Consider the following 21,623-nt stretch of genomic DNA (forward strand, 5'->3'; position numbering starts at 1 on the left):
AAATGGAGACTTCTGAGCAAAAACGTAAGCGCGGTCCGTCGGGTTCAAAAAGGTCTTAACCAACTTTTTTCTATTTCTTTTTACCTTTTTAATTATATGGAATTTGTACTTACAATTATATAATTTTTTAAAATTTATTTTTTTAGTAATTTAAACTTATATTGAATTATTTTTAAACTTGTATTAAACTTTTCAGGCCTTCCAAGTAGACAACAACAAGCTTAAATATCACTTCTTTGTTTCTCGATGGACCAAAAGGCCAACTGAATCAAAAACCTATAACCTTTTGGCTTTGTTGGCGGCTAGCTCTAGACCTAAACAGTTAAAAGAGACGTTAGACTAACCAAATAATATATCATGGGCCGAGATGAGTCGGGCGTGGGCCGGGCCTACTTTTCTAGACCCGACCCAACCCGTGACCCGAGCATATCATGGGTCGACCCACGCCCAACCCTAAGCGCCTATCTGCCCAACCCTAAGCGCCTATCTGAGTCATTTAGGGACCATCTTTGACCCTTATTAGGATTTGAGAGATTATTGAGCAATTTTAGAGATTTAGTCTAATCTATATCTATATCTATACTACTTATAAAAGAGAAAACCATTGTCAAAACTTTTGTATACCCAAATTACCCCCTTCAATTTTATAATTCTAATTTTATCCAATCCAATATAACTATTATAATTTATAATAATCTAAAATATACACTTTCCCCTTCTTATCCCCTTCGCCACCGCCTCTTCATCTCTCTTCTTCTGCCGTTTCTCAACACCGACACGACCTCTCCCCTTCCCCTCTCCCTCTCCCTCTCTCTTTGAAAATGCCCAAATCCCTTTATTACCTCCGTTATCCTTGCTTTCCCCTGCCCCTCTCCCTCTCCCCGTCTCTAAATTATTTCGACGTTCAGACTTCCGTCGGTTTCCCTCTACCTCTCACCTGCTCTCCCCTTCCATTTGGTGATTCTATAAATACCTTCCGCTGCAATTTTGATGGAACAACAAAGGGGTTTTCTTCCAATTGTAAGTATGGATATGGATATTGGTTATTCTTATTACCTTTTTGTAATTCTTGTAATTTCCAGTTTGATTTTTTGATTTTTGATGGATTATCTTTATTTGATTGTTGCTGTTAGGTGACCGAGATTTATTGGAGGAGTAGAAAGCTATCAATCAAGGTAAATCAAAATTTAATTTTATTTCTATGATTTCTATGATTTTTCTCTCACAATTCTATCATTTTGTAACATATTTTTTATGATATCTGTTGAATATTATTAAACTGCTATTGCGTTTGGGTTTAACTTCATTTTTTTGAGTTTGACCAACAAAATGGTTAAAAGTTTTAACTGCACGAAGGAAACCATGAAGTGAATGTCAATTATATCATACAAAGGGTTGCCGGTTCAATGAAAACTTTACCGACATAAATGCTTTCGATATTAGTAGGAGTTATTTACCCATCACATTATTGACTGGAGATCTGTGTTAGTTTTCAGCTCACAAACAGATATATTCTTCAGCTTCACAGTAAGTCCAATACCGTAGGCGTTAAGATGAATACTTCTGCCGAATAAATGAAGTAGGAAGTACCTCTGTTACAATGAAGAGCCCCCCTTATATGGTAACAGATGAATACTAACACAATGAGAATTGGGCCATACCTTTGTCATGAAATAAAGGAGGGTGTTTGCTAGTATTTGTGAGACTTGTATGGAAATAACTTTGGTGAAAGAAATACAATAATGCAGGCCCTAGCCAAAAGCATAGATGACATGAACAAAAAATAAACTTTGCACTAACCTCTTTTGCAAAATATTTCGCGAGTTTTTCACAGCAATGTGTATGCTAGCAGAGTCTGGAAACCTGAGGTAGTTGATATAAGCACGGATTTTTTTCTAGAACGTTTTGTTAAATAGGCTCAAAGCCAGTCCATTCACTATTAATATATCACGTATTAGAACATCTGTTTAGTCTCTTGCAAACTCATATTTTATTTAACTTATTTATCATATTTTATAATACATATAATATACTTTGATCCTATGGCTGAGATGAACTCTTACGTGAAGGTGCTGTCTCAATATTCTTGTTAAAAACTATGCTATATGAAGTTAAAGTGCTCCTTTTGAACTCTGAATAGTGCATAACTCAAGTACTACTGTCATACAATCCATGTCTAACGCCAATTAAAAACATTGTAGCTATTGGCTGCTATGGTCTTACTCATAAGCTTTTACTCCGACAAATGTTTGTTTTTCTTTAAATAATGAGGTCTATGGGAGTGATTGAGCTATAACCTTTCCATCTAGCTTTTGTTTTGTTGGTTGATTAGTTTATGAGATTGACCGGGGTGAGGCAATTCATCAATGAAGGTTGAAATAGTCATCAATCTTGTTAAAAAATTGGGTACATTGTAGACAACCAAGCTCATACCTTCAGTAAACCTATCACCTTCAACTCATTTATTGGAGTTATGACCCATCAATTTATGAGGAAGAGGGAGTTCTCTGCAATTTATCCCTCTCAACATGTCAATCCAAGGGTGATTAATGCTAATAAAAAAGTTGATAAGTGAGTAGTTAAGCATTGCTGAAGTTATAGGTGAAGGGGTTATCTGCAATTTACCTGGAAAAACTAAGCTAGACGAGTTTTGCATCATGAGGATGCTTCTTTGATATCTGATAATCTGAGTACCTGTACGGAACAAATTCTTCTATGGTGATCCCATGTCTAGAACATATCTGACATGATTCCTCGTGGATATGTGCTCCACACATTCAACTCTTACCGTTCTTTGTAACTTCCCGATGCTTTGTGACTTTCTGTTTGGATTACTCTTTTATAAGCATTGCGCATATTAGAATTTGATGCTTCTTTACTTTTATGTAAAATGCCAATAGGTGTTTAAAAATTACTGCATAATAATCTGTAGACACTTGGAAAATGACTTAGAGAAGCTTGATAACCACAAACTACTCAAAACTTTTTAGGAAAGGCATGAGGTTGAGTTTTAGTAATAGTACAGAACTAATATCTTCAAAATATCTAATACATTTTAATCTTCTATAACTAAGCTTCCTTATGTTATTGAGTTGCTTATCTGTATGATATATATTAGTACGTGTTATACTATACGTAAACCTATAATGTGTCTGAAAATACCTTGAATAATATATATGTAGTGACACAATTTATTACAATATGAAAGCATTCAAAATAATGATTAATTTTAATATATAATATATATGTAGTGACACAATTTATTACAATATGAAAGCATTCAAAATAATGATTAATTTTAATATGTAAAATTAATCATATCATATTTAATAAACTTAGATATGTTAACACACTTATATCATGTATTATTTGACATTTCAACAGAATTCATAGGTAATTTGCAACAATGTAGTAGTATTCAGATTTCACATATACATTCATCTTATATTTAATATAATCTATTCTATTTAAGTAAATTGTTAATATCAGATATGTGTTCCATACATGCATATCAATGTGTCATGATCATTAAAAGTGCATATAATAGTAGTGTTAATAATGGGTAATTTTCTACCTTTTATTGTTTACAAAATTCAGATTGAATTAAGATTCAATAGAATGGCTCGTTTAGATAACACTCAGTCAGGAGATCCTTGGTGGCTTTAAACTCCAACAACCACTCAGTCAGGAGATCTGATTTCTACCCATGGCCTTAAACTCCAGCACATTGCTCCAACGACCCTTTTTGTCAAGTCTAGACACTTGGGGCAGTCATATCCAAGAAATCATAAAGAATAAGAACGCTAATCATAGAAAAGGAGGACGAAAGAAACACCAGAGTTCCAATCATGTTTTACCAATTAAATTAGTTTTGGTTTACCTATTAAATTAGCCTCTTCATTAGGAAAACCTGGAAAGGTTATTTTGTGATACTGCCTTTTCTGGGACAAGACTAAGTAAACCTATCTTAGTTTTTCTACTTAGCATGTCATGGTTGAATGTGTACCTGTAGAGCGTGGATATGGAGGTTAGATATGGGTACATGTATAGTATGGTCATGGGAACATTCAACACTTTTCTTATCTCATGAACAATTTGACATTTGTTGTTCCCTAGACCGAGAGTAACAAGGGTGGAATATAAGCCTAATAACCACTTTTAGAACAACTCACACTTTTCACGTTAGGATTCCAAGAATTAATGCAATAGCTTTTAGTGGGTATGTATGAAATAATAAATAAAATCAAATTCCTTATTGGATCTTGAGATGAATACTTAAGGATGCAAGTTCCTAAGTATTTATAAAGAATACTCTGTCTTAGTTTTGTCTCAATTATTTCCTTTCTTCCAAACATTATTTACAATATTTGGTCGTATAAGGAATATTTTAAGAAATAAACACAAACATTTTTCATCAGCATAAGAACTTGTAAACTTGTCAGGCTGTTGAACAGGATAATGTCTGTCTGAAGTAAATTGCCCTGCTCTCCTGAAGAAATCTGTGTGCGTATGGTCATTAGACTCCCACAATATAAAAAAAAGCGTCTGGTTAACAACTAAAAATTAAAACTGCACGGTTGTTGCCGTTCTCCTTTGTAAGTAGCATCCTGATTAATAAATCAGGCCCCCACACGCACTGCATCTGCAAGCCTTACATAATTGCCAGCGACCGATTATTAGAGAAGTAAAAGCAAAACAAATCTTGAGAAGCAATGCGTCTAAAATGTCCAGTATATGCATGAAAACAGGATAATGTCTGTCTGAAGTAAATTGGAATTATAGTTTTATTTGTTCTTTTGTATACATTATAAAATTTTTTGTCTCTGTGTCCTCTTTTTCACAAAGGTTCCACATGGAATCTTTTAATAAGTTAAGATTAAGATCCTTGCTATACTATGATTTTCTACAGTAATATTATTACTTCTTCATGTGATATTGAACTCTGAAAACAATTTTTTTCACATCTGTCCTTTGTTATACCTAGCCATACAAGTTACAGGGCATAACGACTTTCAATAATTTTTTGTTAGAAATACTTGTATTGAATGTAATCTTTCAGTTAGAAAATTTTAATTGTCATTGAGTAATTGCTTACACTAATGCAGAATATCTTTAGTGCATAATATCTATTTAGGTAAGGAAATCCTTTGCCTTGGTATTGAATTCTGCATACATGCAATAGTTGAATATACATTCATACAGCGTATAATTCTAGAATGACCTTGATTTCCTAACGAGATTTTTGACTTAGAACAGCAAATGTATGTTCCAAATTTAAGCTAGATACTCACAATTTTCTAATTGTTGAGTACGTGTTTCATGATTGCATCCAAACATCCAACATATGACAGGTCTGTAATTCTATTCTCCCCATCAAACAGTTTGATACACAATAATTAAGGTTAAGATGTCCTGGAAAAAACTACTAAATTTTATTACTACCTCAGGTCTGTTAACATGGGAGTGTCAACTCCGTTAATAATATTTTTTATGTGAAAACATGCAATTTTGGATTATAAAAATTAAGTTGTTGTCTGCTTGCTATATTGGATCATCTACAAACATATATAAAACATTCTTACTGAGCGCAAGATGTTTTTTCTCATAAAAATCTTTATAAGTCAGTTTTTAACATTCTTAGTGAGTGCAAGTTGTACATACTTATATATATGCACACTAAGAGTACTTGTATCATTAAATTATTTGCTAGCACACACAATATTCAATGTTAAAAATAGATATATAAATTAGCATTGTGATTTTGGGTGGAATAGTTTGTTTAAGCAATTTGTTGGCATCTGATAAATTAGTGAACAAAAACAATAAAAGATCTAGATCATTGATGCTATATAGAATATATATCTTTAAAGGTTATCATGGAATCTTATGAGCAGATTTGAAATTTGAGATAGATGCTATATAGAATATATATCTTTAAAGGTTATCATGGAATCTTATGAGCAGATTTGAAATTTGAGATAGATAAATTTACACTCTGGACAAGTTAAAGGTTATCATGGAATCTTATGAGCAGATTTGAAATTTGAGATAGATAAATTTACACTCTGGACAAGTACACAAAAAGACATTTTAAGAGGAATATTTGCAATAACTGAATATGTTCTTGATACTAGGTAGGTAGACAGAAGCTTTTGCTAAGTGGTTACCCTTCACACATTTATTCATTCATTATACCTATGCGAATTTACAAACAAGTTTTGGGATTTTACAGCTATGATATATACCAAAACAACTCGAAATGATTTTTAAAAGTATTATGAGGGTTACACATGATAAAGGAATATATGTTAAAGATGGAAAAAGGCTTAAAGGACTTTGGATAACTCACATCAATTAATTTTTTCTATTTTGTTCATTAAAGTTTATTGTGTAAAGTGTTGCTGATATTAAATGTGATCTCATTAATATGCATACGATCAGCTATTACATAACAGTATATTACTTCCATCATTCCTAAATCATTTATTTACTTTTGAGTACATTGATTACTTGAGAATTTCATAGGATCAATGAAACATGCAGCACCTAGGCTTTTGAAAGGGGTGTAAGCCTAAAAATGATGTAATATGGAAAACAAAGAAATTGTAGGATTCCACTGTTGTCATAGTTGAAATATCCGGTAACTAATAATGAGACTGAGACCGCCTTTATCAAATGTACTATCTTTAACAAGACATTAGCTAAACTTCAATCGCCACAATATTGTTGAGCATATTTCGATTGAAATTTACATAAACCTTCCAGTTAACAATACTTCCTTGCTTTATCATGTTATTATAGTGTTTGTGTCAGCCAATATGATCTCTATAATGTCAAGACTTATATTATAGTTATATTAATAATTTCTTTCATGGTTTCATAACAGATGTTGTTAAAACGCACCGCTCGGAAATTAGTTCCTAAACAATATGAATTTAAAAAGTTTGTTAATGACAAGAAAATTATAGAAATTTCATCAAATGATGATGAAGAAGAACCTTCCATTGAGGAGTATTATGATGATGATGATGATGAGAGCTCTTTTGAAGTTAACAAAAAAGTGAAGGTTAAAAATTCAGATCCTGATTATGTACCTAGTGAAGATGCTCCTGCTACTCCTGAAGTTAATGTCCCTTTTGCTGTTAAAATCAAAGATGAAGAAGAAGCAAATAAATTGTTTGCTAAAGCTATGGAAATTCTAGCAGCTATATGGAAATTTCGTCAGGAGAAGAAAAAATGAGTTGAGACAAGTATTAGAAAAATAAATGTCAAGTCAATAAAATATCAAGGTCTATGAGTTTGTGAATCATGTTGGGAAATTTTATAAATTTCAGTTGTTTTAATTAGCTTAAGTTATGTGAAAGAACTTATGTTTACCTTTTTATATTTCTTTACCATCAGGTTTATGAATGATATGGATTTGTGTGAAGTATTAATGATACTTCAATTTTAGCCATTTATGATTTATGATTTATGATTACGATTATGATAAGATATGGTTTTCAAAGTTATTAGTTCATCTTTAGAGCTTCACAAGGTTTCTTTATGGATGAAATGTTATGACCTTTTGTAGGTCTTCAATATAAAATTGAACAATTGATACCTTGAACAAATGCATAAAATATAATACTAACTTTTAATTTTCTTTTTTTTATCTAGGTATAGGTATAAAGCTAGGTCTAAAGATTAAAAACAACCAACAACTACAATAAGGAAAATAAGGTACATTTCCTTTACAAAAATAATACTTTATATAGTTTGTACTTGCAACAGCTTCACCAGATATCATCAAAGCAGAAAACCTTCTGTAAATTAATGTAAAATAAATGGCTGTTTACTACTATTAGTTACTTGAATCGATCCCATCCATTCATAATCTAATTATGCCTTCTTTGAATTATATATTTCCATATCTTCATTAGCTCATACTTTCTATGGATAAATTTTCAAAACCATCCGATTTTGAAATTTATTCTCAAAAAAAGACCCCTTTCAACCTTAATTTCAAAAACAGACCTAGTTGGATGAAACTGGGTCTGTTTTTGAAAATAAAATTCTAAGCTTCACGGGAGTTGAACTCCCGTGAAGTTTTTTCTCATAACAAAACTTTACGGGAGTTCAACTCCCGTGAAGTTTGAAATTTTTTTTTTCAAAAACCGACCCAGTTTCAACCAACTGGGTCGGTTTTTGAAATTAAGGTTGAAATGGGTCGTTTTTTATAAATAAATTTCAAAAGTGGATGGTTTTGAAAATTTGGCCTACTTTCTATAGGTTCACAATTCTCTTTAGAACATATGATATTCAAAAGAGAGTTTTTTCCTTAAGAGTAAAAGCATTTTAAAACGGGAATTGTAACAATAAAAATGACTCATTTAGTGAGATTATATGAGTAAATGTATGAACTAAAATATGTCATTACTATGAGAGTCTGTACTATTATGTACTATTATAGGAGGGATGTGGATCATTTACATTTAGAATATATTCATACTCATATTTATGTTGATGTTACTTACTTAAAGCGCAGTTCATCCTTTTCACTTTACTTAATTATTTTATTCAAGTGGAATATTTTATTCCTAGCCCAAGATCATATGTTCATCCTTTTCACTTTACTTAATTATTTTATTCAAGTGGAATATTTTATTCCTAGCCCAAGATCATATGACAATAAAGCAGCTTATCCAAGTGGAATATTTTATTCCTAGCCCAAGATCATATGACAATAAAGCAGCTTATCAATTCATCTTACTTGTTTATTTTATTCAAGTGAAACATGTTATTGTATGATACTATCCATCCCTTATGTTTGATTATTAAAACCAACATTGAGTATCATATTAAAACCTTACGTAAATTAATGTTAAATAAATGGCTGTTTATCAGTCATTGTTTACATCCTTCCCCATACAAACTACCATTTCCTATGGGTTTCCACAACCAATGGTAGGATTTAGTTTCTGATATGCTTCCATGGTTGACTTTTTAATAACCAAAATTACACAACATTTAAGATTCAGGAGATATTAATAAAGTATGGGATAATGGACTGCAATATATTTGACGCCGAACAACAATATGCCTCATAATAATAATTAAACCAAAGAAATTTATTTTCATATATGGTTGTACTAACTTTTTATTTTTGATATTTTTGTCAGAATGCAAGATTAAGATCAAACAACAATTACAGCAAGGAAAACAAGGTACATTTCCTTTTCAAAAGTAATGCTTTATATAATTCGTATATTAATTATAACATTAGTTTTATTAGTGTGCAATTACTATGTTAACTAATTGAATTTAACTACATTATGAAATTTCACACATAATAAATGAATTCAAAACATTTAAAATTTAAAATTTAAGTTTATTATATGTATGTACTAGATTAATGTGAAAAATAAATTAATGTTCAATTCTTTTGCAGTTCAAATAATATCCTCACAAGTTTGCGTGGAAAACATTTGGAAAAACAAATGGAACCAAATGAAGGTTAGTCGAACAAATTTAATTTTTCTAATGCATCTTCCAGATAATCAATAACAAATAATTCTAATATATTCATATAAATTTATCAACAGCATCAAAGAAAATGAAGAGGAAAAATTACTACAATGCGTTAACTACTAAGGAAAGAGAAGCTTATATTGGAAGGATGTGTCGAAATAAGAGAATAAAGAGGACTATGGATAGTAGTCCAAATGCAGAAGATCAATCAATGAAAAGAAGTGCACGTTGGCTAGAACGAGCATCCAATTACCAAGTTGAATGCAATGGTGAGCTTTGATAAGTTTATAAATATAATAATTTAAGTTTCTACAGTATACAAAATTTACTAATAACATATTACAATCGTATATGAACAAATATATCAAGGCCGTCTTGTTCAGAACTACACAAGCTTGGAAAGATAGCAAGTTGCATTCACTGTGGAGCAATAAAATTTGAATATGAGAGCCCATCTTTTTGCTGTAATAATGGAGAAACAGTACTTGTGGAACCTTGTATCCCAGATGAATTATTATTAACTTGCTAACATCGGATTGTAATGAGGGTGTTGAGTTTAGGAGAAACATTAGAGCATACAATAGTGTTTTCTCATTCACCTCATTTAGGGTAGCAATTGATAAAAACTTGGCATCGTCAAGGGATGGAATATACACTTTTAGAGCTCAAGGTCAGATTTACCATAGTTTCCCTGAATTGATACCACAAAATGATAGACCTCGCTTCTTCCAGTTATATTTTTATGACACGGATAATGAATTGCAAAATAGGATGAATGTTTTATAAGAAGGAAAATTATCAGAAAATACAATGAAGACTATAATGAAAATCCTAGAAGACAATCCTTATGCGAAAATTCTACGGAGGCTTAAAGATGTACCAACGTTGAGAGAATTACAAATTTGTATATCTAAGAACACCAATCTTGACCAAAGGATTTATAACTCTCCAACAGCAAAGCAAGTGGCAACAATTTGGATAGAAGGATACAATCCAAATAAACTGTTAAATAGAGAGATTATAATACAAGAGCACTCTGGACAAAGGCATCAAGTCAAACATTATTATAGTTGTTATGATCCTCTACAATATCCGATTTTATTTCCAAATGGTGAGAGTGAGTAGCAACAATTTATCTACAAAGGTCGAAACGAAAGAATATAATTAAATATGACTGAAGAAAGTCAGACATTGGATTTAGCTAGACAGCTTAATGAGGAGGAATCACAAGGTAAAACCAACGCCAAATTTTAATCTCATAAGTAAAATATATCATATCTTATCAATTTCTAAAATTTTTTAAGCTTATAACAGATATCGAAAGACAAGGAGGGCAATATGTTTCTTGTAGGGAGTATTATTGCTACAAGTTTCAAATTCGGAATCCAATAAAATCAATCCTGCTACTTGCTGGACGACTATTTCAATAGTTTGTTGTGGACATGTATGTGAAGTTAGAGACAACGCGACTTGATTTCTTTAGAAAACAACAATCGACATGTATGTGAAGTTAGAGACAACGCGTCTTGATTTCTTTAGAAAACAACAATCGAATATAAGAGCAGAATTGTATCAAGGAATTGTTGATAGTGTTACTGCTGGGGAAACACGTGGAGATCAAAATTGTATCAAGGAATTGTTGATAGTGTTACTGCTGGGGAAACACGTGGAGATCAAGTTGGACATAGAGTAGTTTTACCACCATATTTTATTGGAGGACCAAGAGATATGAGGCGTCGTTATATGGACGCTATGGCTCTTGTTCAAAGATACAGTAAACCGGATCTCTTCATTATAATAACATGTAATCCAGATTGGGATGAAATAAAGAATGAGCTTCTAAATGGACAAACAGCACAGGATAGACCAGATCTTTCTTCTAGAGTTTTTAGAGGGAAAATAGAGGATCTTAAAGACCAGCTATTTAAGAAAGAAGTATTTGGTAAAGTATATGCACGTGTCTATGTCATTGAATTTCAGAAAAGGGGACTTCCACATGCTCATATATTATTAATTTTGAAACATGAATATAAGCTAATGAGCCCAGATCATTTTGATAAATTTATATCGGCAGAATTACCAGATCAATCACTATTTCCAATGTTGCATGCGAAGGTGGTAAAACATATGGTTCATGGCCCTTGTGGATCGTTGAGGAAAACAAGTCCATGCATGGTTGACGGAAAATGTAAATATCACTACCCACGTTCTTTTTGTTCAAAGACAAGTTTAGGTGGTGATGGCTATCCAATATATATGCAAAGGAATGATGGAAAGAAAATTTTTATACGTAACACAATTTTAGATAATCAATGGATTGTTCCATACAATCCTTACCTATTAAGTAGGTATAATTGTCATGTCAATGTTGAAGTATGCTCTGGACTTAAGGCTGTAAAATATCTTTTATAAATATATATACAAAGGGCATGACAAAGTAGCTGTGTGCATTGCATCAAATGAGGCAACACATCCAGTAGATGAGATTAAACAATACCAAGATGCGAGATGAGTATCAGCACAAGAAGCAATTTGGCGGATTTTTGAATTTAAGATGAATGATATACAACCCCCTGTTATTAACCTCCAATTACATCTTCCAAATAAGCAAAATGTTTATTATTGGAATAATGAAGATCTTCGAAATATTATGACTTATTATTGGAATAATGAAGATCTTCGAAATATTATGACGTGGGAGCACACAGCTAAGACAATGCTTACATAATTCTTTAGAAAATGTGCTTCAGATCAAAAAGCAAGGATGTTGTTGTACAAAGAATTTCCTAAACATTATGTGTGGGTAGTAGGAAAGAAATGTTGGAATGAGAGGGAAAAAAGGCCGTGATTGGACGAATAAATTCAGCAAATCCTATAGAGGGGGAGAGATATTATTTAAGGCTTTTATTGAATCATGTTAAAGGTCCTACTTCTTGGGATGACCTACTCACTGTTGATGGATTACTTGTGAATACTTTTAAAGAGTCTGCACAGAAAACAGGACTCTTAGAATCCGACGATAGTATAGTCGAATGCTTGGATGAAGCAGTAAATTTCAAGATGCCATGCGTATTAAGAAGATTATTTACAACTATTCTAGTTTATTGTCAACCAACAAATATCAGATTATTATGGGAGAGATATAGACCAGCAATGTCTGAAGATTTCGTTCAAAGATCTATAGCGACAGATGTAGAACAAACTGCATGGGCATTAGAGGGAGTTAATTATTTCCTAGAGTGCATGGGGAAGACAATACAAGATTTTGATTTACCTAAATTTAAAGAGGATGAAATAGATAATCCATCATGCAATCTATGAATCATACATGATGAGATAGATGTTGAAGTCTGTCAGGAAGATATAGATGGTAAGTACAAATTAAATGAAGATCAAAGAAAATCTTTTGAAATAATAATGGACAGAGTTAATATGAATAAGGGAGGAGTTTTTTTCATAGATGGTCCTAGAGGGACGGGAAAAATATTTTTGTACAAAACTATACTTGCCAATGTCAGATCAAAAGGAATGATTGCAATAGCAACTGTAACTTCAGGAGTAGCAACATCTTTACTACCTGGTGGCGCACATCACATTCACGGTTTAAGATACATATTAATGCCACTGAGACAACAGTTTGCAATATATCTAAACAGGAAGGTACTGCACATTTGATTAGAAAAGCAGCACTAATTATTTGGGATGAAGCACCTATGGAAAAACGAGTAGCAATTGAAAGTGTAGATCGTACAATGTAAGACCTATTGAGTACAAAAGAATTGTTTGGTGGTAAAGTAGTAGTTTTTGGAGGAGATTTTCGTCAAGTGTTGCCAGTTATTCCAAGAGGAACAAGGAGCCAAACAGTTAATGCCAGCTTAGTAAAGTCTTATTTGTGGGAGAAGATGGAAAAGATAACATTAAAAATAAACATGCGAGCAAAAAATGATGAAGAATTCAGTAAATTCTTGTTGCGTGTCGGAAATGGAACAGAAAAAACAACTAAAGATGAACTAATTAGACTTCCTGAAAGTATTGTGATTGAAGATAGCAAAAATGGACAATCGGAAGTTGAATTGTTAAACCAAGTATTTCCATCAATTAAACAAAATGCAAATTCAACTGAATATATGACAGAACGAGTTATTCTTGCGACAAAAAATGAATATGTAGATGAGCTCAATGACAAGCTTTTGGATAAATTTCCTGGTGATGAGATTATTTTCCATAGTTTTGACAAGGCTATTGATGATCCAAATAACTACTACCAAGAAGAATTTTTAAACAAAATGATGCCTAATGGTCTTCCACCGCACAAGCTAAAGTTGGAGCAGAATTGCCCGATAATGTTGCTTAGAAATCTTGACCCATCAAATGGACTTTGCAATGGAACTAGAATGGTTTGCAAAGAGTTTGATAAAAATGTTATTAAAGCAAAAATAACAAAAAGTCATCATGCGGGTCAAGAAGTCATGATTCCAAGGATACCATTATCACCAGCTGAAAATGAAAATTACCCTTTCAGACTTCAACGAAAACAATTTCCTATAAGGTTATGCTTCGCAATGACAATAAACAAAGCACAGGGACAAACAAGAAAACAATTTCCTATAAGGTTATGCTTCGCAATGACAATAAACAAAGCACAGGGACAAACAATTCGCATAGTGGGTATTTATTTACCACACCATGTTTTTTCACATGGACAATTATACGTCGCTTTATCTCGTGGTGTATCAACAAATAATACAAGAGTGCTGGTTAAAGGCGAAAGAAAACAAAAAAAAAAAGGATATACATACACCAAAAATATCGTCTACAAAGAAGTTTTATCCAGAGAAAGGTTAGAAAAAACATTAAAATGACTAACTTATTTATTTTAAATAAATGTCAATAATAAAAATATCAAAATTAAATTTACTTATTTTATAGCAATAAATATTGCAATAAGAAGATGGTGAAAAAAATAAATATCATTATTATAATTTGTAAAAATTACTTTATTTGATATTTCTAATATTTACTATTGTTACACGGAAGATGACTGCTGAAAGACAATGTAAAGGTGAATACAGCTTCATTAAGGATTTGAAGTTATATCAAGAATTTTTCTCAATCAAAGTGCTTATACTAAAAGTGTCCTTGAAGCAATTCTCATCGTCAAAAGGTTCAGGTCAGGTTCAAAAGATTATTGTGATTGACGAAGAGGTAAGTACAACTCTTCAAATGAAATATTTATTATTATATTTGATTTTCATTAAATTTTTACTTAACTGGTAATTTATTTTAAAGTTTAAGTAACAACAAATAAATACAGGAACAAAGATTCAAGCCACACTATTCAATGCTACAATAGCAACATTTGAGGAATACATCCATCTCAACAATACCATTATCATCAAGAATGATATAGTCAGGCCTATAAATAGGAAATATGCATCGGTGAATCCGAATTTTGAGCTTGCTTTTGGACAAAACACAAAAATTACAGTATCCAAAAATAAAATCAATATCGGTACCCTACCATTTTCATTCAAGCGATTCGAAGAGGTGACAAAGACAAATAATGAAAATATATTTTTCGGTATGCTAAATTTTTAATCTTAATAACATAGCATTTGTAATACAAAATTAAATTTTTAAGCACTAAAATTTTAATATTTATACAGATGTGTTAGGATTCATCACTTCAGTAAGACCGTTGTACACAACAAATACATCAGTTAGAAGGGAGATCACAATAATGAATGAAGAGTAAATATTTTTAAATAAGAAATAATTTTTCAATAACAAATATTAAAATACTAACATATCCATTTAATAATTTTTTTAATTAACACAGGATGGATCCATTGGTATTAACATTATGGGGAGAGCATGCAGATAAAGAAGGTCAAGTATTCGAAGACAAGAAAAAACAAAAACCAATTATAGCAATAATTAATGTTACTGCAAATAGATATATGGGTAAGACTTGACAAGAAAAAACAAAAACCAATTATAGCAATAATTAATGTTACTGCAAATAGATATATGGGTAAGACTTTTCAATTTAATTGTTTTAAAAATTATAGCAATAATTAATGTTACTGCAAATAGATATATGGGTAAGACTTTTCAATTTAATTGTTTTAAAAATTTTATATAACCAAAAAGTAACCATATAATGAATACAGGAGTTCCGCAACTATCATCAAAGCCTACAATAATATTTTTGATAGACCCAAACATTACTGAATCACACACTCTTAAAGAATGGTAATGCTTATGCAAATAAAATCCTTCCTAATGTAATTTTGAAAAAAAATAATACATGTCTTAAATATAAGATGACAGGGAACGAGAAAAATTATGAGAAACTGATGCAGCAGACCCCATCGAAGCTAATGAGAAGGTCTAAGAAGGTTATGCTTGGTGATATTATCACATCATCAATAGCTACAAAACATGTATTTTATTATATTGGTTAAGATATTAACAAGATAAATAATAATAAATTTTGAATTTATAACTTGATTGCTATTTTTTAGAATATGTATTCCTACTTTAGAGCAGAGATATCAGCAATAATCAATCCAGAATCACCTTGTTACACCGCATGCAAGAGTTGTCAAAGAAAGGTTTTTGTTGAAGACAGCATAGCTAACTGCAACAATTGCAATACTAAAGATGCAGAATGGGAAATAAAGTAAGTTTTAAATTTTATTTATTAAAAAAATAAAAATAACATTAAATTTTCACATCAAGGTACCTTATGCGATTGGAAGTTAAAGATCATATCGACAAGGCATATGTTATACTTTTCGATGAAGCTCGGTATCTAACTGGTTGTTCAACTGAAGAATATGTAGATTCATTTAATGAAGAAGGAAAGGTAATATAACATTATTTATTTCAAATATATAAAATATTTTTTCCATAAAATTAGTAATTAGTAAAATAGAAAAAATGACCATAAATATAATGCAGGAGCACTTATCACCTATGTACCAGAAAATGATGACCTGTTGCGACAAAGAATATCTTTTCTTGGTAAAAATGAACAGGAAAGATGAAGAGAAAAGAATTGAAGGAAGAATAACCGCTCAAGAAATATGCAGCCCAAACAACTTCGAACCAATAGAATGTGATGAAGATAAAGATTCAAAGGACATTTCACTGAAGCGAAAGAGTATGACAAGCCTGAAAAAAGATATGAACAAAAGAAAGTTCATGAATAATAAAAATATTAAAATAGAAAGTGAGAAGTGATTCATCATTTATAGCACTACGATGAATACACTTAATTATGTTTATTTAAACTATTATGTCGAGGATATGCACCTATGTTGATTTTAAGAAGTACATTTTAAATAGTGTTTGTTTGTTTAAAGTATTATGAGTCAAACATATCCTATGTAACAATGAAAGTTTTTCTGTTAATTTGCTCTTTTCTTCAATTAGGAAGCCATCAACCTGCAAGTTGGCATTAGCTTTATTAATCACTTTTCCAATAAGAATTTCCTATTTTTATAGTAAACAATATACAGCTAATTTGATTTAGTGTTATTTGCAATGAGTTTATGTGAGGTTCACTGATTTTTACAGTCATCTTAATATGCATCACGTGCAATGCACGTATGGTATACTAAAAACATTTAAAAACATATGTGCTTTTATAGAATGCCATATTAGATCTTCGACATTTTCAAATTTGGGTAAATGTGCATTAAGTACACAAATGACAATGCTTCACATTTGTTCTTAGCTCTTGAATTATGAAGTAGTTGATAATTCCAGTCATCCTCTTTAATAGGACTTTGTTCCATCATAACACTATTCTTTATGTATTTTAAATTTTGTAATAACTTAAAATTTTAAATATGAAGGATAAGGATGGACCGGAGATGAGTATGTGGTGTGAGTTGGTGATTGTATAAATGTAGGAACAGCTGGAAACGAAGTTATGCATAAATCTATATCTATATCTATATCTATATTTGTATAAAATACAGCTGAATTAAACAATACCCTAAATCCAGACATAAGAGTAAGAATATTGTTGATGTAAGCAGACAAGCAAAAGAACCCCAAAATATTTGTTTGGTGTTCTTTTGCTTGTAACTTCAAATTATCTAATTAGTGATATGGTTTTATCAACAAGTTCTATCAACAACATTCTCATTATTTCCCTGTTTTTTTTAAATTTTTTTCTTGTACCTATACTCTTGCTGAGGTAAGGAATCCAATGTATCCTTTGAACCCATTGAAAACTGGCTTTATCTTGCTAATGTTTTGAAAGTCCCTCCAATTTAAAGTCCCTAACAACCCCTTTACTTTAGTTGGGTTAAGTGGATGGGAACTACCTTTTTTTTGGTGGGGGGTGGGCGGGTGGGAACTTTATGTTTTTGAGAGTTGTATTCAAATATGATGATTTGGGAGACTTGTATCAAAATAGGCGAGATTCAGGGAATTTGTGTCAAAAATACGATGATTTGGGGGGATTTATTACCAATACATGAGAGTTGAGGGAGCACTATTTCAATATATATGTTCAGACCTATATGACATCATGTCTTTTCTCTAAACTGTTAATCTGACGGTAGTTTGATCACTGTTAGCTTCTGGGTACACAGGCCACATCTGAAATTGGTTGAAGCTGTCACCGTTATCCTTTCTCAAGCATGAGGATTACACGACCCTTTTACTATGATTCTGAATAAGAAAGTGAATTTCTGATGTCACCCATGAGAGCATATTTTGCTCTTAGTTTATGGTAAACTTTAGTGTTGGCATAATTTGCTCTCAGTTTGCGCAAAACCTTAAAGTTGGCTATGTGAAGAAGGACTGTTTTGTTGGCCTGTGTCATAAATGTTTGTTTCTTGTACCATTTTTCAAATTCTTAACTTGGCCCTTTAAATCCCTATTATTGACTTGGTTAAAGCTTCATATCTTTGCCTTTTTGCCTTTTTTCAATAGAGATAGTTCTGTACTTTTTTCTTTTAGCTGTGGGGTTGTTTCATAAAAGAAGAGGGCCTTGAAGTTCATTCCCTTGTATATATATGAAGGCTTCATAATTATTAATTAGTTCAAAAAAGATGTTTTTCCGTTTTTGGAGGAAAACCAGTGATGCTCACTAATTTTAATGACTATTTTTAATATTCATTAGGTATTATGGCCGATTTCTTCTTTGTGGTTGTACAATTTGAAAATAAGCTTATTGTTAGTCATTTGTTTCTTAATGCTGTGCAACTAGGTTTACATTCAGCCTTTGTACTCTGCACTTGTTGTATTATTTCTCTCACACACATGCACATTCAGGCAATCACAAATAGGTTCCTTTTGTATGAAGTTCCAAAGTTTTTATACAATAGCAGATAATGCTGATGCATTCTTTTGACTTCCCATGTGTTCCTTCTTAGTTTGGTTCTAATTGAACTGGGCCGAATGATAAAAGACAATTGTTTCATAACCAAACCTGTACACATTTAAATAATATTACTAGAATTAGTTAATTTTAGTGAGTTGTGAGTATTGCTTTAGTCAAGAGCTGATTGTGTACGGATGATAGTGCAGACACGTTGTCAGGTTCTATCAAACGGGCTCCTTTTGTACTCATAAGGATGTGTAGTATGGAACGCACCAAATGGATGAATAAGTAATAAAGACATATGAAGTTCCAAAGTTTGTATACAATAGCAGATACTGATGATGCATTCTTTTGACATCCCATGTGTTCCTTCTTAGTTTGGTACTAATTGAACTGGACCTAAATGATAAAAGACAATGCAATCTTGAAGTCTCCTCAAGTAAAATGGGACTACGGATAAAATCAACCAAAGTCTGTCGGAGTACAGCTTTCATGTAATATAATATAGTGTAACGTGATGGGATATTATTTAATTTAATTTTTATGTAAGATCACAATTTTTCCAACCTCAAATATAAGAGGCATCATCAATATAAGATGATATATCTAAAGATTTAAGAAAATGTGTCCCTTTGGATGATGCAACCGATAATATAAGTAGAGACTTCGATCTTCCATCTGATCAACTGTCCGATAAAATATTGACCCCTGTCTCCTTCCACTGATCTCTCAATCTTTTACAAAAAATTTCATGTACTTCTCCTTTGATTTTCTCTAAATGAGCTGAATCTCAAGTCCTCATAACTTGAAGCTATATAACCAGACCCACATTCTGCAATTGCATCAATCATATCTTGGTAGTAACTGGATTGAGCAGCGGTAAAGTGAATAGAATTGTGAACCGAGCAATCTTTTTATCAGCTTCATCATGTTTTTGCTTTTGAATATCATCTATAATTGTTAGGCAAGTGCTTTCATGTTGCACGCTAGATTCAACATTGCTGTTAACGTGAAAAGCTCCGCTAGCAGAAGAACTACTATAAGAGCCATCAAATGGCTCGTCTGTTTTGAGCTTTCTTTTACCAGAAATTCACTATGGGGTGCATGTGAAGACTCGAGTTTTGGCAATTTTTTTCCAGGACCTTATGCTAGCAAAAGCTCTATATTTTATCTATATTTCCAATTTTTTGTATGTGATTCATGATGTCTCTGGAAGCCTCTAACATATGGTATTGAAGTGTATTACATGTATAATTGGTGGTAGCAAAATGCAGTTAAATTTCATGTTGTATATGAAAGTATGTTATTGAAATATGTGGTGCTTCCTTATAATTTAGGCTACATTTATGAGTGTAGACCAAAATCATTTCTGTTTCTGTACTACTGTTGTGATGGGAAGTGATGCTTGATGTCATTATAGATATTATACTGTGATTAATTAGAGGTGAGAGTTCATTAATGTACACATGCTTGGCAACCAGCACTTGTCAAGTAGTAAAGTACTTTGGATCACAGAAATAAAGCTCCTTGAAAATAATTTTTTGCATGAGTTTCACCTCGTCTATAATATCTTCATTGCTCGAACATTTATGTTCCCATATCGTGTTAAATAGAAACATTGATATCCTATTATCTATTAAGTGGTCTATTACTTTGCCTATTAATCTTTTTAATTATTATCCTGCAGGTCGTCTTTGGCGGGGTTAGATGCAGATCCATTTGAGGAAGCTACCTTTGCTCTGAAGGTTGGCGAGATTAGCGACATCATGGATACTGACAGTGGAGTCCATATCATCTTGAGGATCGGTTGATTGTTGTAGATGTCTTGATCATCTAATAACTTTCTATGCTTTCTTTAGTTTGATATGGTGCCTTCATCTTGTTATTCTTGAGCGACTGCAATACATAAGATTTGGTGTAATCATGAGTGAAATTTGTTTCTTAAAGGCAGCAATTCAACATTTTAATGCTAAATGATATATTGATGACTTGATAATTTATAATAAACTGACTTTGATCTGGCTTCTGGTTTTTTGTTGGTAAATATCTGTTACAAGTCACTTATTCTTGCATTTTTATTCCGACATATTAAAATTTTAAACTATTGTAGTCTTTTACTGTGCATCACGTGCAACGCACGTATTGCATACTAGTACTATTATAAAAATGGATTGCATTGTTAAAACATTTCTACCCAAAATGCTCTCCATTACATCCATTCATACATACATGCTCAATTTTTTATAACCTCCCAAATGCTTACACATTCATATGCATACATACATGAAGGCATGCATGCTCAATTTTCATAACCTCCCAATTGATTGCCATCAATTTTTCAATTAATCACCCACTCATAACACTCCTCCACTAACTCATGGTACACTAACATAACTTTATGTGCACTAACTCCACTAACTCATGGTACACTAACATAACTTTATGTGCACTAATGATAAAAAAACGTTACAACTATTCCTCTCCTACCAAATCACTATAAATAATAAAAAAACGTTACAACTATTCCTCTCCTACCAAATCACTATAAATAACAAGAAAATTTTATCAAATTTATCCAATCAACATTCCAATTCGCAATTAAATTTTAGATTGAGAAGAAAAGAGTCAAATCTAGCTCTCTTTGTTGCTTGCGACTTTGGCATTTTCGAGCTCACTTTCTCTACGATCTTCATAATTTTCATGTTCTTTTCTTGATCAACATTGGTACAGACTAAGATCTAAGGTGTTTAATTATTTTTTTTTGCCC

General features: G+C 31.8%; 2 protein-coding genes and 1 long non-coding RNA gene across 8 annotated transcripts; all 3 read left to right on the forward strand.

The window, feature by feature from the left end:
- LOC109823858 (replication protein A 70 kDa DNA-binding subunit B-like) lies at positions 719–20,875 on the forward strand. 6 transcript variants are annotated; one of them, XR_002242490.1, is made up of 6 exons: positions 719–1,020; positions 1,134–1,175; positions 9,162–9,206; positions 9,431–9,495; positions 9,585–9,779; positions 20,544–20,875. XR_002242490.1 is itself a non-coding variant. In XM_020390272.1 (5 exons), the coding sequence occupies exons 1-5, from the start codon at positions 991–993 to the stop codon at positions 20,577–20,579; spliced, it is 321 nt and encodes a 106-aa protein (XP_020245861.1). In that variant the 5' UTR covers positions 719–990; the 3' UTR covers positions 20,580–20,875. The 6 variants fall into 6 exon arrangements, 3 of the variants coding, with proteins under 3 accessions (XP_020245861.1, XP_020245862.1, XP_020245860.1); XR_002242491.1 differs by lacking the exon at positions 9,585–9,779; XM_020390272.1 differs by lacking the exons at positions 9,431–9,495; positions 9,585–9,779 and adding an exon at positions 14,548–14,715.
- LOC109823857 (ATP-dependent DNA helicase PIF1-like) lies at positions 12,176–14,536 on the forward strand. The gene is made up of 2 exons (XM_020390270.1): positions 12,176–14,059; positions 14,123–14,536. The coding sequence occupies exons 1-2, from the start codon at positions 13,413–13,415 to the stop codon at positions 14,370–14,372; spliced, it is 897 nt and encodes a 298-aa protein (XP_020245859.1). The 5' UTR covers positions 12,176–13,412; the 3' UTR covers positions 14,373–14,536.
- LOC109823860 lies at positions 14,722–15,391 on the forward strand. Its single transcript, XR_002242492.1, has 2 exons — positions 14,722–15,261; positions 15,350–15,391. It is a non-coding gene; the product is annotated as an uncharacterized LOC109823860 (long non-coding RNA).

This window comes from Asparagus officinalis, chromosome 9, assembly GCF_001876935.1.
Source record: "Asparagus officinalis chromosome 9, Aspof.V1, whole genome shotgun sequence".
Lineage (NCBI taxonomy): Eukaryota > Viridiplantae > Streptophyta > Magnoliopsida > Asparagales > Asparagaceae > Asparagus > Asparagus officinalis.

What these genes read in the sequence shown, in the direction of transcription:
- LOC109823857 (XM_020390270.1), top strand. Translation starts at nt 13,413, where the DNA reads ATGGAAAAGATAACATTAAAAATAAACATGCGAGCAAAAAATGATGAA. An exon ending in CGAAAACAATTTCCTATAAG is followed by an intron (nt 14,060 to 14,122) that starts GTTATGCTTCGC and finishes ATTTCCTATAAG; the next exon opens with GTTATGCTTCGCAATGACAA.
- LOC109823858 (XM_020390271.1), top strand. Translation starts at nt 16,041, where the DNA reads ATGTATTCCTACTTTAGAGCAGAGATATCAGCAATAATCAATCCAGAA. An exon ending in GATGCAGAATGGGAAATAAA is followed by an intron (nt 16,196 to 16,254) that starts GTAAGTTTTAAA and finishes TTTCACATCAAG; the next exon opens with GTACCTTATGCGATTGGAAG. An exon ending in CATTTAATGAAGAAGGAAAG is followed by an intron (nt 16,382 to 16,476) that starts GTAATATAACAT and finishes AATATAATGCAG; the next exon opens with GAGCACTTATCACCTATGTA.